The 20,391-nt window shown below is 39.9% G+C and overlaps 1 protein-coding gene across 2 annotated transcripts in view; it reads left to right on the top strand.

Annotated features, from left to right (window-relative positions):
- COG6 (component of oligomeric golgi complex 6) overlaps positions 1–20,391 on the top strand; it is a 130,830-nt gene that overhangs the window by 76,918 nt on the left and 33,521 nt on the right. For both annotated transcript variants that reach the window (XM_079779001.1, XM_079779000.1), the window contains exons 14-17: positions 1,561–1,692; positions 2,028–2,195; positions 5,152–5,259; positions 8,002–8,055. In XM_079779001.1, the coding sequence (XP_079635127.1) occupies positions 1,561–1,692; positions 2,028–2,195; positions 5,152–5,259; positions 8,002–8,055 (462 nt within the window). The remainder of the gene's footprint in view (positions 1–1,560; positions 1,693–2,027; positions 2,196–5,151; positions 5,260–8,001; positions 8,056–20,391) is intronic.

Here is a 20,391-nt window from a genome sequence, read left to right as displayed (position 1 = left end):
TGCCTGCTCAAATCTGCTGTTGGTTCCCTGTAGTGAATTTTTAAAAATTCAGTTTTTGTGCTTTTCAACTATAAAATTACTATTTGATTTTTTTTATCTCTATTTCTTTATTGATATTCTTTATTTGGTGAGACATTGTTCTCATACTTTAGTTTATTAACATGGTTTTCTTTAGTTCTTTGAATATATTTAAAATAATTGGTTTAAAGTCTTTGGCTTCTAGCATTTAAACTTCCTCAGGGAAATTTCCTATTGACTTTTTTTTTTTCTGTGCATGGACCATAATTTTTTGTTTATTTGCATGTATGATAATTTTTTGTTTTAGTTGTTTTTATGAAGGAGAGAGTATTTTTAGAGGTCATACTTTATCATTTCTGCTGATGTCACTTATGTATTACCTTTTATATATAAAATATTCTTAATATAAACCTGATATTTTAAAATTCTTATGCCTTTCTGTCTGCCTGACACAAGATTATATAGTCTGCCCAGCTGGTGTGGCTCAGTGGTTGAGTGTTGATCCATGAGCCAGGAGGTCTTGCTCGATTCCCTGTCAGGGCACATGCCTGGGTTGCGTGCCCAATCCCCAATAGAGGGTGTGCAGGAGGCAGCTGATCAATGATTCTATCTCATCATTGATGCTTCTATCTCTCTCTCCCTCTTCCTTCCTCTCTCTCAAATCAATAGAAACATATATTTTTTAAAAATACAAGTATGTTACATGGACTTCTAAGTATGGGATTTTGTCTCACTTACAAATCTATGTTAATATTAAAAGTATTATGAAAAATGTTTGCTTTTCAAAATTCATAGGCACCTCTTTTTGGCTTTCATGATCCCAGCAAGTAGGGATAATGAACTTGGCATACCTTTCAGTTAGTAAATGCCAGGTACTCTACTCAGTAGTTTAGATGTAATAATCCCATTTAATCCTTACAGAATTCCTCTGAAACTGAGAAGTTAAATAATTTTTATCAGGACATACAACTAGTAAGTGGTAGATCCAAAATGTAAAATTAATCTCCTTAACTCCAGAGCTTAAGATTTTAGTGGCCTTGTTACACTATTTCTGTGATGTGTATATGTAGCCTTATGGACAAGTCTCCTGATAATTGCCTCGGGCGCTTGTTGAAAGATGAGTTCCTAGACCCCAAACCTATACATATTGAACCAGTATCTTTGAGATTTGGTGTCTCTGGATTGCTCTTTTCTTGTAACTTGGGCTAAAAGAAACAAAACAATAGGCCACTTTAAATTTGTATGAAAATATTATTCTACAATTCAAAGAACACTAAATTTTCTCACAAATTTTTTCATTTTATACATACAAATTCTTTACTTCTGTGATATATTAATTCTGAGATAATTAACAAAATGTTTTGTTTCACTTACTGTGTTGATTGGGATAATATAAGCTATTGATAAATTATTGATTTTCTAATGTGCCAGCCAATGCTTTATAATTTTTGCATGTATTATTTTACTGTGAACTGTCATTTATTTATACATTAAAATTTAGTTTAAAAATTAAAGCAGTGGATAAACCATACCTTATTTTAGGTTGAACTCCCACCACCTGATCTTGGACCAAGTTCTGCATTAAATCAGACACTCATGTTGTTGCGTGAAGTTTTGGCGTCTCACGATTCTTCAGTTGTACCATTAGATGCCCGTCAAGCTGATTTTGTGCAGGTATGTTGTAAATTTGTTTTTAATTATTGCTTATTACTCTTCTATTGTAAATTCCGTTGAAATTCTGGTATTTTATGATCCATATATTTTGACAAACCTTTTCATTGTTTTCTTTCAAATATTAAATTAGTTCTCTTTAATTTAAAAAATATTCATTTCGTTATGCTCATTTAAAAAAGTATTCTGATTATTATACCATTTAATCTTTTCTTATGTGATTTTGTAAGTTGGCACCTTTCAAATTAGTTGACTTTCATTCTGAAGTGCCATTAACCCAGGCCTGAATCACTGATTGGGAATTAAAGAATAAATTGTATTTTATATTTCATTTACAGGTTTTATCGTGTATCTTGGATCCTCTCCTTCAGATGTGTACTGTGTCAGCCAGCAATTTAGGCACAGCTGACATGGCAACTTTCATGGTCAATTCACTGTATATGATGAAGACAACATTAGCTCTGTTTGAATTTACTGACAGACGTCTAGAAATGCTACAGTTCCAGGTTAATTTTGCCATAAAATGACTTCACTGTGATGGAAATGTTTTTCTGTATATGATCTCAGTTACTAGCTTTATGCCCTAATTCCTATAAACTCTTCATTATAGTCTGATGGAAGGCTGCTCACACACACACACACGCACACGCACACACACACACATACATACACACACACACATTCAGTCGTTTAGTTTTGCTTTGGAGAAGTCAGAATATGTTATGGGTAAGATAGTGTATTCAAACCACAGTATATAGTGGTAGAATGAAGCTTTTCTGATTAATCTGAACATTTATTCTGTATGCAGATTTCAGTTTCCGAACTGTGAATAATAATATGCTATGGTGTGTCTAGTGCAGAAGGTGTTATAGAGGACAATTATATTTTTATCTCTGTGTAAACCAATGTTAGGCAAAACATTACAATTTATTATATCAATCACTCTCTTTCTTAACCAAACGGTATCACTTAGGATTTTATAAAATGGCTAAAAAAAATCCTTGTAGAAAATTTACCAGATACTTGAATTCTGATGTTGAAATAGTGATTATTAGTAGATATAATTTTTTAAAACTCTGAATGTTGTGTTATCACAAATACATAAACAGTTTGGCAGTGGCTACAGTAAACATTCATTTGTAAAGTTTTGTGGTTTTCTGAGGAATGAGTGTGCTCCATCTAAATTAGTGATATTTTCTATTTTAAAAGAAATATAATGAAGTATGATTAATTTCCCTTTCTTGCATACTGTTTTATATAAAATTAGTAAATTTCTTTTTAAAAATATTAGTTTTTACTGTATTTATCATTATTTCAATTTCAAATTCTTTCATTTGTCTAAATCTTTTTCTAGGTATTTAAGTATATCAGGTATTTATCAATGTTTTATCACCAATTACCTGCATTTCTTAAATATTCATAGTTTTTTTGTTTTTTTTTTTTTTTTCATTTCAAGAGAGCAGGCCCCACTGTGTAAGTGCTTAAGTGTGCACTTGCATTCTTCTTGTTGATAGCTGTTGGCTGGTGCTAGTGGCATGAACAAACCCATAGTGTGTGAACGGATTATACAAGGATGTGGATACTAGAAGACGTGGTTTATCAGGCCCCGCAAAGTAGCAGTTTACCTTGTTGAGTAAAAGTTCCTTGATTTTCAGACCTTTTCTATTAATCCTATTAATTTTCTTCTACTCTGACTCAGCTTCACTTAGTGTTTCAAGTAAAAAGTCCAGGCTAGTCTTTTTCTGTTTTGTTTGTGGCAATCTGTTTTTTCCATCTGGAAACTTGTGAGGCTGTTCCTTTGAGTTCATATATTTCCTCAGAATATTTTTTGGTATATCTCTTTTTCCCTTATTTTTATTTTGGACTTTCCAGAGCCATTTCAGTCTGAAGATTTAACCCTTTCTTTTTCTCAATAAAGTTTGTATTATCTTTAATTAATTATTCTCCATCTGTTATTTTTGTATCTGAAGCTCCAGTACTTATTTGACTTTATCTCTTGAGTCTGTCTTCTAATTTCTTTTTAAACCTCTTCACTGTAATCTATTTCTTTGATGTTTATTCCATGTTACTTTTCTTCCATTTTTCTTTCAGATACTAATTTGGATCTTATCAGTAACTCTTTTATTAAATGTTTACATTTGCACATTTTGTTTTCCTTTGATTCCCAGTAAGTCTAATAAGGACTTATTTTACTTTCTTGGGGGATTCACTTAAAAAAAATAAAGTGCTCTATGTCTTTCAGTAGTGTTACCTCAAGAAGAGATACCTGTTCTGATTATTCAGATGTGTTTCCTCTTAGAAGCTACTCACCTCTTTTAAATCAGTTGTAAGTTTTAAAAGGGGCTCAGCTATTGGAGTTACTTAAGTCACTGGCAAGCATTCTGATGGTAATAGCACAGTTAGTAGTGTACTGTGTTACTGGCAAACAAACTGGTAAAACTGAGGGAACTTCCTGGTGAGGAATAGAAGGAAGACCTCCAGACTCTCAGGCCTGTACTGATAAAAATAAGGGAACAGCAGATTTATTCCCACTAGGGAATACTTCAACCCAATAGGGTAGTTCCCTTCTGTGCCTTCTGCCTCTGGCTTCCCAAACACAGCACAAAGCAGATAGCACATACAAGTCATTTCTGCTACCTGGGTCTTAGGCAGCTCTTGAACCTGAAATCTTTAACTAACCTTCCTCAACTCTCTTCTTGTTGTCACAGACCTGCTTTCTCCTCGAGAGAACTTACTGCCTCAGCCCTAATGGGATTTATTTCAGGCTTTTCCAGTTGGTATATTTGAGTGTTGGAGTCAGGCTAGGAAGTTAGGGGGTGAGGGAGTGAGGAGGTTAGGAACATAAGGCCCTTACTTTTCCCAGAATTCTTACTAAGTATTTTATTTTACACTGTTGTTTGTTAGTGTTTTTGTTTGTGTTTTACTTATTACCAGCTTTTTAAAAAATGTATTTTTATTGATTTCAGAGAGGTAGGGAGAGGAAGAGAGAGATAGAAACATAATTGATGAGAAATAATCATTGAGTGGCTGCCTCCTGCATACCCCCTACTGGAGATCGTGCCTGCAACCTGGGCAATCAGGTTTGACTGGAATCGAACCTGAGATCCTTCAGTCCCAGGCTGACGCTCTAGCCACTGAGCCAAACCAGCTAGGGCTTATTACCAGCTTTTAAAAGAGCTGGAAAGCAACTCAAAATTTTGGACTAGTGGCTAGTCTTGGAATCCTCTTTGATTATCTTCTTTGAAAGTAAGGCTTTTTCTCCTTTTTTTGTAGGACTTACTCTTTAGGGGAAGGAAGTGCTTTTGTTACAGAAGCAGTCCCTGTGCCCTACAGTCTGGTATCATAGCCACTTTAAGAAACAGCCCCATGGTGAAGAACTAAGACTGCAGGACAGTCTACTTCTACTCTCATCAGTCTTATAAGTCTTTTAAAATATTTTCTTTTTATTGTGTTTTATCTTAGATTGAAGCACATTTGGACACACTTATAAATGAGCAAGCTTCTTATGTTTTAACTAGGTCAGGATTGAGTTACATCTATAACACCATACAGCAACATAAACCTGAACAGGTAAGCATGTGGATGTACCTACTACTAATTAGAGAAATACATCAGGTTAGAGTATGGATTCTAGAATTAGACTCTGGTTTGAATCTTGGCTCTTCCACTTAATAGCTTTTTTTTTTCACTAAGAAAATGACGTATCTCCGTTTCTTCTTTTGTAGATTGGGGTAATAATATGTGCTTCAAAGGGTTGGTCTCAGAGTAAATGAGATAATACATGTATAGTTCTATGAATTACCTTTTTATTACAGACAGTTTGGGTTAAAAGTAATGAAAATATACAAAAATTAGTATAAAACATATAAAGACTATTCTGGAAAATTTTTTAGAGCCCTATGTCATTATCAGTTAATTGAACTCATACATTACTATATGAATAGCAGTCATCTCTTTTTTAATTTAGCAAATCATGGTATATTACTTTGGAAAATTAAATACTTCTGGGGCCAGCTATGATCTTATTAAGTTATAGAATTCCAATAGAAATTCATAATGGAGTGGTGGAAACCCTTGAAAATTAGGTAAGCATCTTTCTTTAAAAAAGTAAAGGACTCTTTTAAATGATGTTAACATGAAGAATATATTACAATGGGGGGATAAGGACACATATGTAACACCTTAATCAATAAAGAAAAAAAGGAATATTTTATATCCCAGAAATTCTTAAATGAATCTATAAAAAATCGTGTTATAAGTTTTTTCTTATGATACAGCAGTAAGCAAATATCTTCCAGAAGGAACCATACTGTTGTATTTTTATACTATACTAGAGGACTGGTGCACGAAATTCGTGCACATGGAGGGGTGTCCCTCAGCCCAGCCTGCACCCTCTCCAACTTGGGACCCCTCTAGGGATGTCCGACTGCCCGTTTAGGCCCAATTCCAAGCTGGGATCAGGCCTAAACGGGCTGTCGGACAGCCCTCTCACAATCTAGGACTGCTGACTCCTAACCGCTCGCCTGCCTGCCTGATTGCCCCTAACCACTTCTGCCTGCCAGCCTCATCACCCCCTAACCACTCCCCTGCCAGCCTGATCGATGCCTAACTGCTCCCCTGCTGGCCCGATTGCCCCTAACTGCTCTCTCCTGTTGGCCTGATCGCCCCCAACTGCCCTCCCCTACAGGCCTGGTTGCCCCCAACTGCCCTCCCCTGCAAACCTGGTTCTCCCCCAACTGCCCTCCTCTGCCAGCCCGGTCACCCCTAACTGCCCACCCCTGCAGGCCTGATCGCCCCCAGCTGCCCTCCCCTGCAGGCCTGGTCCCTCCCAACTGTCCTCCCCTGCTGCCCTGATCGCCCACAACTGCCCTCCCCTGCTGGCCATCTTGTGGCAGCCACCTTGTGTCCACATGGGGGCAACCATCTTGTGTGTTGGAGTGACAGTAAATTTGCATATTACCCTTTTATTAGATAGGATAAAGTTGTCAAAGTTTAATGCTTAAAGCCTCCATGTCTCATTGCCATTCTCTAACTGCCTAATTGCATTTTTTTGCTTATGTGAGATATCCTGATTTTTCCATTGTTAATAAACATGTGCTTTTTACTCTCTCCAACAAATATTGAGTGCCTTTCTGCTACTTATATAAAAATGAACATATCATGATCCCTGTTATAATTGAGGTTGAAGAGATGACACTTGAGTTCTTTGGAAATAAGCTAAATTTCCAAATGTGGGCAATTCACTAATGGACTATCTACACTGAGTGATATTAAATCCCATTATGATCTCTGAACGCATAATAATCTGGCCACTCAGAGTGTGTGTGTGTGTGTATTATACTGATAATATATAGTATATTAGAGACCTGGTGCATGAATTTGTGCATGGGTGGGGTTCGGCCAGCCTGGCCAGGGGGAGGGGACATGGGCAGTTGGCCAGCCTGCCTGCTGGTCGAACTCCTGGTCGAGGGGACAATTTGCATATTAGCCTTTTATTATATAGGTTATACACTGAGTGGCCAGATTATTATGCGTTTAGAGATCATAATACTCTGGCCACTCAGTGTATATTATAAAAAGTCAGTGACCAGAATGCTGTAACGTCTGGAACGACTGGTCGCTATGACGCCCACTGCAGCCAGTGAACTGGCCCGATCTGGGGTAGGGCCGGCCTCCAACCTCCCATGGTCCCTACCCCCCGGCTGGCCCTGCCCCAGATTGACTTCTGCCACCCTGATCGAGGGCTGGATGGCTGGCTAACCCCCTGCCCCTGTGGCCCTTGCCCCTGGCCGGCCCAGCCCCTGATCAACCCCCACACACAATAGGGGACATGGTCGGCTGGCCACCCTCCTGCATTCTCTCCCCCCAGCCGGCTCCACCCCTGATAGGCCCCCACCACCCCATCATGGGCAGGGCTGATTGGACAACCACCTGAGGCCCCTCTTCCTGGCCAGCTCTGCCCCTGATTGGACCCACATACATCAACCAGGGGTGGGGCCGGCCAGCCAAACTCCACAGCCCCTCCCCCAGCTGCTGACCCTGGATCAGTCCCCAAACCCCAATCAAGGGCGGGGCCTGCCAGCCAACCGCCCTCAGCCCCTGCCCCCAACTTCCCGTCGACTCCTCCTCCTGACAGGCCCAGCCCTGATCTACCCTGATTGGGGCCAGGCTGGCCAGACCCCACCTGTGCACAAATTCATGCACTGGGCCTCTAGTATTTTATAAATGAACTGAAATGCATAGCATGTTTTTTGCATCTTGTTTCCTTTTCTTTTTTGTTTGTGTGTGTATTAATTAATTTATTTATTTTAGGGTTCTTTAGCTAATTTTCCCAACCTAGATTCTGTGGCACTGAAGGCTGCAATGGTAAGTTCATAATAAATCATTTCAATATAGGTTTCCTTACGGAACATTATTCTTTTTAAAAATTTATTTTAATTTTATTTTCAATTACAGTTTACATTCAATGTTATTTTGTATTAGTTTCAGGTGTACAGTATAGCAATTAGACACTCATATACTTTACAAAGTGATCCATCTGCTATTTCAAGTACCTACCTGACATGATAGTTATTACAATATGCTATACTTTACATCCCCATGACTATTTTGTAACTACCAGTTTGTACTTCTCTCCTTCTTCACCAGCCCCTCAATTCCCCTCCCCTCAGGCAACCATCAGTCTGTTTTCTGTATCTATGAGTCTATACCTATTTTGTTTATTTATTTTGTTCTTTAAATTCCATGTATGAGTGAAATAATAAGGTATTTTTTGTTTTCTGTTTGACTTATTTCACTTAGCATAATATCCTTGAAATCCACCCATTTTGCAAATGGTAAGATTTCATTCTTTTTTATGGCCAAGTAATACACCATTGTATATATGTACTACAAGTTTTTTAAAAAATCTTTATTGTTCAGATTATTACAGTTACTCTTTTTCCACCCCCCCCCCATAGCTACCCTCCACTCAGTTCCCACTTCACCCCAGGCCCTCTCCCCCCCACCACTGTCCTCATCCATAGGTGTAAGCTCTTTGTCCAATCTCTCCTCGCACTGCCCTCCCTTCCCGCCAAGAATTGTCAGTCTGCTCCCTTTCCATGCCCCTGATTCTATTACATTAACCAGTTTATTCTGTTCTTCAGATTTTTTATTCACTTGATTTTTAGATTCATTTGTTGATAGATATGTATTTGTTGTGACTTTGTTGTTCATAATTTTTTATCTTTACCTTTTTCTTCTTTTTCCTCTTCTCTTATATTTCATATAATACTGGTTTGGTGGTGATGAACTCCTTTAGCTTTTTCTTATCTGTGAAGCTCTTTATCTAACCTTCAATTCTAAATGATACCTTTGCTGGGTAGAGTAATCTTGGTTGTAGGTTCTTGCTATTCATCACTTTGAATATTTCTTGCCATTCTCTTCTGGCCTGCATAGTTTCTGTTGAGAAATCAGCTGACAGTAGTATGGTACTCGCTTGTAGGTAACTAACTGTTTTTCTCTTGTTGCTTTTAAGATTCTCTCTTTGTCTTTTGCCCTTGGCATTTTAATTATGATGTGTCTTGGTGTGGTCCTCTTTGGATTCGTCTTGTTTGGGGATCTCTGTGCTTCCTGGACTTGTAAGTCTATTTCTTTCACCAGGTAGGGGACATTTTATGTCATTATTTCTTCAAATAGGTTTTCAATATCTTTCTCTCTTCTTCTGGCACCCCCATAATTCTGATGTTGGTACGCTTGAAGTTGTCTCAGAGGCTCCTTACACTATCTTCATATTTTTGGATTCTTTTTCTTTTTGCTCTTCTGGTTGGGTGATTTTTGCTTCCTCGTACTTCAAATCTTTGACTTGATTCTTGGGATCCTCTAGTCTGCTGTTGAATCTCTGTATATTATTCTTTATTTCAGTCAGTATATGCTTAATTTCTGACTGGTCCTTTTCCAATTTTTTGGCATTCTCACTAAGATCCTTGAAGGTCTCACTAAGTTCCTTGGAAGTTTCTAGAAGATTCTTGGGTAACCTTATAACTGTGGTTTTGAACTCTATATCCAGTAGTTTGCTTTCATCCATTTCTTTTATTTGTGACATGTTTCTTTGTCTCTGCATTTTGGCTGCTTCCCTGTGTTTGTTTCTATGTATTGGGTAGCTGCTAAGTCTCCTTGAGTTGATAGAGAGGCCTTATGTGGTAGGTGTCCTATAGGGCCCAGTGGCTCAGCCTCCCCAGTCACCTGAGGTAGATGCTCTTGGTGCACCCCTTTGTGGGCTGTGTGCATAGTCTTGTTGTATTTAAGCCTTGAATGCTATTGGTATCACTGTGAGGAATTGACCTCCAGGCTAATTGGCTGTGAGAACCAGCTGTGCCTACAATGGAAGAGCTGCTGTGCAGGAGACACCTTTATATGGGGCAGGACTTGCTTCCGTGGGGCTTTGGTGCTCACTGAGTCTGCCCCTTGAGTGTGTCACTTATGGATGTGAAGAGTTGTAATCTGGTATGGTCTCACACTGACCACTGGGTACACTGGCTCTTGGATCTCCCAGGAGGTGCAAAGTCAGCCACTACCTGGGGTCGCCCAGTATGCGCTGCAGATTCCTCCTCTTTTTATCAGGTTTGGAAATGCTCAGACGAGGCCCAGCTGTGTAGCAAGGCAGGCTGCTGCTGCTGCCTGTTTGACAGGTTTTAGGCTGAGAAAAGACAGGCCATTCATATGCAAAAGCCGCTGTGCACAGCTTGGGTGGGGGTGTAAATTGGGTGGGGCAGGGTCTCGGGGAATCTCCTGGGTGGAGCAAACAGCAATGGCTGCCAGGCAGCCCTGCACCAGAGAGGTCCTAGCACACAATAATGACCACTATGAGCACCTCTGTGTGAAAAAAATCTGCCCTCCTGTTCCTGTCCTGATGCTAGACAGTTCAGTTTGTCCCCATTCGTGTCTGGGTCCCCCAGAGGCTCACCCAGAACTGGAGTTCAGAGCAAACGGGATCTTGTATCTCCCTCCTGATTAAAAAAGCAGTGCACCTGGGTGCCAGCCCATTCCACGCCTCCACACCTCCTACCAGTCTTAACGCACTTTCTTCTTTACCTCTAGTTGTAGAACTTCCACTCAGCCAGATTTCCTATGGTTCTGGATGATAGTTGTTCTGTCTTTTAGGTGTAATTTTGATGTGGTTGTGAGAGGCAGCAAGTACAGGTGTTTACCTGTGCTGCCATCTTAGTTCCTTCCACAACTTTTTTATCCATTCTTCTTTTGATGGGCACTTGGGTTGCTTCTGTAGCTTGGCTATTATAAATAATGCTGAAATGAACATATGGGTGCATTTATTCTTTTGAATTAGTGTTTTGGATTTCTTCCGGTATATACCAGAAGTGGAATTGCTGTGTCATAAGGCAGTTTCATTTTTTAATTTTTTGAGGAACCTCCGTAATGTTTTCCATAGTGGCTTCACCAATCTGCTTTCCACCAACAGTGCATGAGGGTTCCTTTTTCTCTACATCCTCACCAACACTTTTTTAAATTTTATTTATTGATGAGAGCCATTCTGAAAGGAGTGAGGTAATATCTCATTGTAGTTTTAATTTGCATTTCTCTAATGATTAGTCAAATTGAGCATGGCCATCTGTATGTTGTTGTTTTTGGAGAAGTGTCTATTGTATTGAGGTCTTCTGCCTATTTTTTAATTGGATTGATTGAGGTTTTTATTTTTTGGTGTTGACTAATAATGAGTTCTTTATAAATTTTGATATTAATCCCTTATCAGAAATAGAATTGGCAAATATCTCCTCTCATTCATTAGGTTCTCTTTTCATTTTGTTGATGGTTTCCTTTTCTGTGCAAAACCCTTTTAGTTTGATGTAGTCCCATTTGTTTAATTTTTCTTTTGTTTCCTTTTCTGGAGGAGATACGACAGAAAAAAATAATGCTAAGAGAAATGTCAAAGATTTTACTCTCTATTTTTTCTTCTAGGAATTTTATGGTTTTGATTCTTACATTTAAGTTCTTAATTCATCTTGATTTTTTTTTTTAGTATATTGTATGAGAATAAGTCTAGCTTCATTTTTTAACATGTATCTGTCCAGTTTTCCCAGCACCATTTACTGAGTAGACTACCTTTAACCTATTGTATGTCTTTGTCTTCCTTTTCATATATTAACTAGAGGCCTGGTGCACGAAATTTGTACACTCGGTGGGAGGGTTCCCTCAGGCCACCCTGCACCCTCTTGCAGTCCGAGAGCCCTTGGGGTATGTCCAACTGATACTTAGGCCCGCTCTCCCTAGGGTAGGGAGTGGGCCTAAGCATCAATCGGACATCCTTAGCGCTGCTGTGGAGGTAGGTGAGACTCCTGCCACCGCCACTGTGCTCGCCAGCCGTGAGCCCAGCTTGTGGCTGAGCGGAACTCACCCTGGTGGTCAGTGCACGTCATAGTGACCAGTCGTTCTGCCGTTTGGTCAATTTGCATATTAGCCTTTTATGATATAGGACTAGAGGCATGGTGCACAAAATTCGTTTACGGGGGGGGGTCCCTCAGCCCAGCTTGAACCCTCTCCAATCTGGGACCTCTCGGGGGATGTTGGACTGCCGGTTTAGGCCCAATCCCACATGTATTGTGCCTAAACCAGCAGTCAGACATCCCTCTCACAATCCGGGATGGCTGGCTCCTAACTGCTTGCCTGCCTGCCTGATCGCCCCTAACGGCCTCTGCCTGCTGGCCTGATCACCCCTCACTTGCCCCCCTGCTGGCCTGATAGCCCCTACCTTGCCCGCCTGCCAGCCTTATCTTCCGTAGCTTGCCCCCCTGCCAGCCCTTGCTCCTACCTTGTTCTCCTGCCTGCCTAATCACCCCTGCCATTCCCTCCTGTCAGACTGATTGACCATAACTTGCTCCCCTGCCAGCCTGACTGCTCTTACCTTGCCCCCCTGCTGGCCTGATCGACCCTAACTTGCCCCCCTGCTGGCCTGATCGACCCTAACTTGCCCCCCTGCTGACCTGATCACTCCTACCTTGCCCCCCTTCCGGCCTGATCGCCCCTAACTTGCTCCCCTGCTGATCATCTGGCCTGATCATCCCTAACTGCCTCTGCCTCACCCCCGGCCTAAGCCGCAGTCTGGCTTCCCTTTGCAGGAGGCGACCTGGCGGATCAGGGAAGGCGCCGCCCCCATTACCCTGCTGCTGCTGCCACTGCTGGCCTGAGCCTGGGCCCTTTGCAGCCACTGCGGCTTTGTCTGGAAGGACGTCCAGAAAGTTGTCCGGAAGACGTTTGCCCTAATTAGCATATTACCATTTATTAGTATAGATTGGTCATATACATGTAGGTTTATGTCTGGCTCTATTCTCTTCCATTTATCTGTGGTTCTGTTTTTATACCAGTACTATACTCTTGATTACAGTAGTCTTTAAATAGTTGGATATCAGGAAGCATATAAATTTTAGGATTATTTGTTCTAGTTGTGTGAAAAATGCCATTGATTTTTTGATAGAGATTGCATTGAATCTGTAGATTATATTGGGTAGTATGGACATTTTAGTGATATTAATTCTTCCCATCCATGAGCACAGTGTACATATGCTTATATTTGTTTGTATCTTTTTCAGTTTCTTTAATGTCATAATTTTTTGAGTACAGGTCTCTTTCTTTCATCATTAGATTTATTCCTAGGTGTTTTTTTAAAAATGCAGTTGTAAATGGTATCGTTTTCTTAGTTTCCCTTTCTTGTAGCTCATTATGGGTGTATAAAATTTCAACCAATTTTTGAGTATTTATTTAGTACTTTGCTATTTACTGAATTTATGAGTTCTAGTAGTTTTGGTGGAATTTTTTAGGGTTCTCTATATACAGTATCATGTTATCTTCAAATAATGACAGTTTTACTTATTCCTTACCAATTTGAGTGCCTTTTATTTCTTCTTGTCTGATTGCTGTGGCTAAAACTTCCAATATTACCTACCCTATATAATAAAAGGGTAATATGCAAATTGACCGAATGGTGGAATGTCTGGTTGCTATGACGTGCACTGACCGCAGACACTCAATGCAGGAGCTGCCCCCTAGTGGCCAGTGCTCACCCACAAGCCAGGCTGATGGCTGGGCAGCACAGTGGCCCGCTCTGGGGAGCGGGCCTAAGCTGCAGTTGGACATCCCCCTAAGGCTCCTGGACTGCAAAAGGGTGCAGCCTGGGCTGAGGGACCCCTCCCCCAGTGCATGAATGTCATACGCTGGGCCTTTAGTCTATATATATAAAGAGCCAGGGTCCATAACATCCACAACGATCAAAGGCTCGACCTAATGCCCAGGCTGCGAGTGCAGCAGGCTCCGGTATGTGGGGACTTGTGGCAGCGGGGCCAACACTCACACTCACTCACAATCGCACACAGGCACAGACACACAGTGCCCACCAGCTCACAGCATTTTCTCCCTTTCTTTCCTTCCCTCCCAGCTTAATCTCGGAGCCTTTCTCAGAATAAGGCCCCAGGGCAGGCAGAGGGTGGAGCTGCCCCCACTGGCCCCGCCTCCTCCCAGCCGGGAAAGAGGAAGAAAGAGATAGGGAGGCAGGGAGTCCTGGAGGACTGCTGAGAAAAACAAAGAGAGACAGAGAATGGGAGACTGGTATGGAGAGATGGAAACAAAATGGCAATATTAAAATATTTCCTCTAGTTAATTCCCTTTTAACGTACACAAATCTCGTGCACAAGGCTACTAGTTCTATCTAATAAAAGGGTAATATTCAAATTAACTGTCACTCCATCACAAAGATGGCGGCACCCTAGCCACAAGATCGTGATGCCCAGTCCTCTCAGCCCCACCTGAGTCCCCCAGTCCTGGGGGGGCGGCCACTGAGAGCGGGCAGCGGAGCGGCCTGGCGGAATGCTTGTTTTATCACCGCAGTGACGAGGCAAGCGTTCCACCCCAGCCACAGAGGGCCTCTGGGCAGTGGGCATGGAGTGGCTGGGCGGGGTGGGGGGAACACTTGTGTTGTCACCCTGGCGATGATGCAAGCATTCTGCGCCCAGCTGCGAATGGGCCTCTGGCCAGGCAGGGGCACAGATGGGCCTCTGGGCCGTGGAGAGTCTCTGGGTAGCAGGCGCAGAGCGGCCAGGCCCCGCAGAGAACTACTCGTGCACGGATTTGTGTGCAGGGCTACTAGTATATATATAAAATCCTAAGCTACCATTATGACCTAATGACCGTAATGACCGTAACTACCAGTCGATCAGTTACTGTGATGCACACTGACCACCAGGGGCCAGATGCTCAATGTAGGAACTGCCCCCTGGTGGTCAGTGCGCTCCCACAGCCATTCTCCCAAGGCCTCCCTTTCCCCCCACACTGGCTAACCTTTCCTGGCTCCTTCCACCACCCCCGGCTGGCTGGCCAACCTCTCACGGCCCCTCCGCCTCCCCTGCCCAGCCAGCGTCCCATGGCCCCTCCCCCTTGGCCGGCCAACCTTCCACTGCCCCTCCACCCCCCTGGCCGGCCAACCTCCCACAGCCCTTTCCCCCAGCCGACCCCCACATTGGCTCTGATTGGGGGGCTGGCAGGCCAACCTCCTGCGGTCCCTCCCCTTGGCCGGCCGGCCACCCAATAGGCCTCAATCGCCAGCCAGGCCGAGGGACCCCACCCATGCATGAATTCATGCACCGGGCCTCTAGTGTTGAATCAAAGTGGTGAAAGTGGGCATCCCTGTCTTGTAACTTACCTTAAAGGGTTTTTAGTTTTTCCTTATTTAGTATGCTGTTGTCTTGCGGGTTTGTCTTTTATGGCCTTGATAATATGGAGGTATGTTTTTTATACTAGTATTTCCATTTTGCTGAGAGTTATTCCCAGAAATGGGTGCTGGATAGTCTTAGATGCTCTTTCTGCATCTATTCATATAATCATGTGATTTTTATCCTTTGTTTTGTTTATGTAGTATGTCACATTAATAGATTTGTGGATATTGAACCAATCTTGTGTCCCTGGAATAAATCCTATTTGATCATGGTGGGATCATCATTAGTGTATTATTGGATTCGATGTGCTAGTATTTTGTTGAGGATTTTTGCATCTATGTTCATCAGAGATATTGGCATATATATATATATATATATATATATATATATATTTCTTTTTTTTTTTTTTTGTAGTGCTATCTAGTTTTGGAATTAGTATAGTGCTGGCCTTGTAAAATGAGCTTGGTAGTCTTCCTTCCCTCAAAATACTTTTTGGAATAGATTGAGAAAGATATATGTTAGTTTTTCTGTGGAACCATTCATTCCAGGACTTTTGTTTGTTGACAGTTGTGTTTTTTTTTTAATCATACTTTGCTGGTCATTATCAGTGTGTTCAGATTTTCTGTTTCTTCTGGATTTGATTTTGGAAAATTGTATGTTTCTAGGAATTTACCCATTTTTCCAGATTTTCTGATTTTTGACAGTTACTGTATTTTCCAGTGTATAAAACGACTGGTCGTATAAGATTTTCCTGGGTTAAAAAGTTGTCTTATATGCCGGAAAACACGGTAGTCCAATATACCTAATCCATTATATCTAATCCCATCAATATAGTCCAATATACCATATTTTCCGGCATATAAAATGACTTTTTAACCCAGGAAAATCTTATACGCCCAGTCGTCTTATATGCCGGAAAGTACGGTAATTTTTCACATTATTTTTTTTATAATCCTTGTATTTCTGTGGTATACATTGTCACTTGTATTTTATTTCTGATTTTATTTACTCAGCTCTTCTCTCTGTTGTTTTGTTTTTTTTTATGAGTCTGGTTAAAGTTTTTTTAATCTTGTTTATTTTTTCAAAGAATAAGTCTTTGGTTACATATCTATAATAATAAAAGCATAATTGCTAATTAGACTGGACATCCTCTGGATGACCTTCCGGATGAAGCTGGGGCTGTGAGGGCCAAGTGGTTGCCTCAGGCCGAGGGAAGCCGCCACAGCTGCAAGGGCCGGTCCCCTTGCACAAATTTCGTTCATCGGGCCTCCAGTATCTACCTACCTACCTACCTATCTCTCTATCTCTCTATCTACCTATCTATCTATCTATCTATCTATCTATCTGGTATTTTTGTTAGACTTTATTTTGTTTATTATTATTCTGAATTTTATTATATCCTTCTTTCTATTTACTTGGTCTTTGTTTGTTGTTCTTTTTCTAGTTTCTTTAGGTGTAAATTTATATTGTTCATTTGAGATTTTTCTTGTTTCTCTAGATGGGAGTCCTCCTAGGACTGCTTTCGTCGTATCCCATAGATTTTAGGTTGTTGAGTTTTTCTTTTCATTTGTTTCAAGGCATCTTTGGATTTCTTCCTTGATCTCATTGTTAACACATTCCTTGTTAGTAACATGTTATTTAGCCTCTATGTATTTGTGTGTGTTTTTTCAGTTTTTTTCTTGTAATTTATTTCTAGATTCATTGTGTTGAAGAAGATAGTTGATATAATTTCAATCTTTTTAAATTTATTGAAACTTGTATTTTGACTTAACATGTGGTCTGTCCTGGAAAATGTTCCATGTGTACTTGAAAAGACTGTATATTCTATTTTCTTATGAAATGCTCTGAGAATATAAATTAAATTAATCTGGCCTAAGGTGACATTCAAGGCCCTCCTTTCCTTGTTGATTTTCTGTCTGGAAGCTTTATCCATTGATGTCAATGGGGTGTTAAAGTACCCTACGATGACTGTATTAATATTGTTCTCTCTCTTTATGTCCATCAAAAGATTCTTTTATATATTTAGATGCTATATTGTATCCTTAAATGTTTACAAGGGTTATATTCTCATGTTGAGTTGATCCCTTTATCCTTCTTTGTCCTTTATTATAACCTTTGTTTTAAAGTCTATTTTGTCTCATGTAAGTATTACTAAGTCAGTTTTCTTTGTTTGCATTTGCATGAAATAACTTTTTCTATTTCTTTACTTTCATTTTGTGTCTTTCGATCTGAGGTGGGTCTCTTGTAGATAGCATATGTATGGATCTTGTTTTCTTATTCAGCTACCTGATGTCTTTTGATTGGAGCATTTAATCCATTTATATTTATTTTATTTTATTTTTAAACTAGAGGCCCGATGCACGAAATTTGTGCAATTGGCTTGGCCCTTGCAGCCACAGCAGCTGCCTTGGCCTCCCGGCTTCATCTGGAAGGCTGTCCAGAAGGTCATTCGGCTATCCGGTCTAATTAGCATGTTATGTTTTTATTATTATAGATCCTCACCCAAGGATATGTTTTTATTGACTTTAGAGAGCAAGTGGGTGGGGGAGAGAGAGAGAGAGAGGGAGGGAGGGAGAGAGAGAGAGAGAGATGAGAAACATCCATCAGTTGCCTCCCATATGTGTCCTGACCAGAGATTGGACCCACAACCTAGGTATGTACCTTGGCCATGAATCAAACCCGCAATCTTTGGTGTACTGGACGACACTCCAACCAACTAAGCCACCCAACTGGGGGTAATACATTTACATTTAATGTAATTATTGATAGGTACATATTTATTGCCATTTTATTTATATTTATGTTCTTGTTTTCTTCTTCTTAAAGAAGTTTCTTTATCACTTCTTATAATACTGGTTTGTTGCTGATAAACTCCTTTAGCTTTTTTTTTGTCTCAGAAGCCCTTTATTTCTTCTTCAATTTTGAATGATATCATTGCTAAGTAGAGTAGTCTTGGTTGTAGGTCCTTGCTTTAATCATTTTGAATATTTTGTCACAATTCTTTCTGATCTGAAAAAATTTCTATTGAGAAATCACATGACAGTCTTATCAGAGATCCCTTATAGTTAATTAACTGTATTTCTTATGCCGCTTTTCGAACATTATTCTTAATTTTTTTTCTGTGTAAGTATTTTGTCTTTGGTGATATTTTTTATCTCTTGATATGCTATATTCACACTGGCTCCAATAATAATGATTGTACATGTATTCCGTCTACTAAGGAAGTCTGATGAAGACATACATTTGTAGTAATATTCTACCATACCCTAGTAGACTCTTTATTTATGTGTAGTTTTTTTTGTTCATTTTCAGAATTTTACTCTTAACCTAATGGAGAAACAGAAATGACAGACACAAAAAAATTAGGCTGTAGCACTCTAGACTTTCTACTTATTGTCAGTGATCTTTGTTTTATGGTTTTTGACTTCTTTCTTAGATGATACCTGAAATTTCATTCCAGTCTTAAAGTACTATATTACCCTTCAGTGTCAGACTCAACCGATTCTCCACATTATTGCTTTTCAAGTGAAGACCTTGTTTGCACATCTCTTTCCTTATGAGCACCACTTTTTATAGCATGTCCATGTCTTAAGTATATTCTTGGCATGCATATATATTCTTTGTATCCAATTCCTCAATTGGACGATACTCATTTAGCCCTCATAAGATGTTCCCCTTTGGAAGATTTATGATAATAACACTAATAATAATAATACCAAGTATGAATAATAACAGCCGTTAAGTTTATTGAGCCTGCTAAGCATTTTTTAGACGTGAACTCTTTATTCCTCCTAACAACCCCATTCAACCCAGTACTTATACTCTTAACTACTGTACTGTATTACCTATCCTAAGTGTTTAAATATTCACATATACTCACTACCACAATAGTTTGACTTTAATAAATAGTTCTCTTAGATGCCGTTTTTTTTTTATTGTTGTTGTTTTCCCCCCTCAGGGCTTTTCTTTCTATCACCTTACAGAGATAATTTAACTGAAAATAAAGGGATAGGCTCAGTATACCTTACAAATGCTAAGGATTCATAGCTAATATTAGACAAGGTAGATTTTAAAAACAATAAATCTGATGAATAGGTACATTATGCCATGATAAAAAAAAAAAAAAGAAGAAGTAACGGTTATGGCCCTAACTGGTTTGGCTCAGTGGATAGAGCATCGGCCTGTGGACTGAAAGGTCCCAGGTTCGATTCCAGTCAGGACACATAACCAGTAGGAGGTATGCAGGAGGCAGCTGATTGGTGTTTCTCTCTCATCAATGTTTCTAACTCTCTATCCTTCTCCCTTCCTCTCTGTAAAAAATCAATAAAATATTTTTTTTTTTAAAAAAAGAAGTAACAGTTATAACCTCTATATGTGAAACATAAAGTAAAAACTTAGAAATGCAAAACTTTTTATTACGCAACATTCAAATAAAAATAAATGAAAATGAATACGTTTTAGCATATTTTAAAAGATAAGTTTCTTAGAAAGTTAACTATAATGTTGCCATTCTACCCAGTAATTCCACTTCAAGATATTTACTTCCCCAAAATGAGGAAATGTCTACATGAAGATCAGTAACCATAGTTAGTACTCAATAAATGTGTTTCCTCCCTCTGTTTCTTCTTCTACCCAACACACATCCAGTCTATAATATAAACCCACAAAATATATTTAAACTCCTTTAAAATTCTTATTTTCCTTCTTTTTAACTTTGAAAATAATTCTTTTTTAAAATCCTCACCTGAGGATATGTTTTTATTGATTTTTTAGCAAGAGAGGAAGGGAGAGAGACACACACAAGAGCAGAGATAGAGATAGAGAAGATGAGAGAGAGAGGAGAAAGAAACATTGATTGATTGTCTCCCATATGCACAGGATCAAATCCACAGCCTAGAAATATGCCTTGACCAGGAATTGAACCCACATTTTATTGGAGTACAGGACGATGTTCCAACCAACTGAAACACGTGGCCAGGGTGAAAATAATTATCTTGGATATATT

This window comes from Cnephaeus nilssonii, assembly GCF_951640355.1.
Source record: "Cnephaeus nilssonii genome assembly, chromosome: 8".
In the NCBI taxonomy this organism is placed as follows: Eukaryota; Metazoa; Chordata; class Mammalia; order Chiroptera; family Vespertilionidae; genus Cnephaeus; species Cnephaeus nilssonii.
Note: the sequence above shows the minus strand (reverse complement) of the source record. Positions and strands in the feature narration are given on the sequence as shown.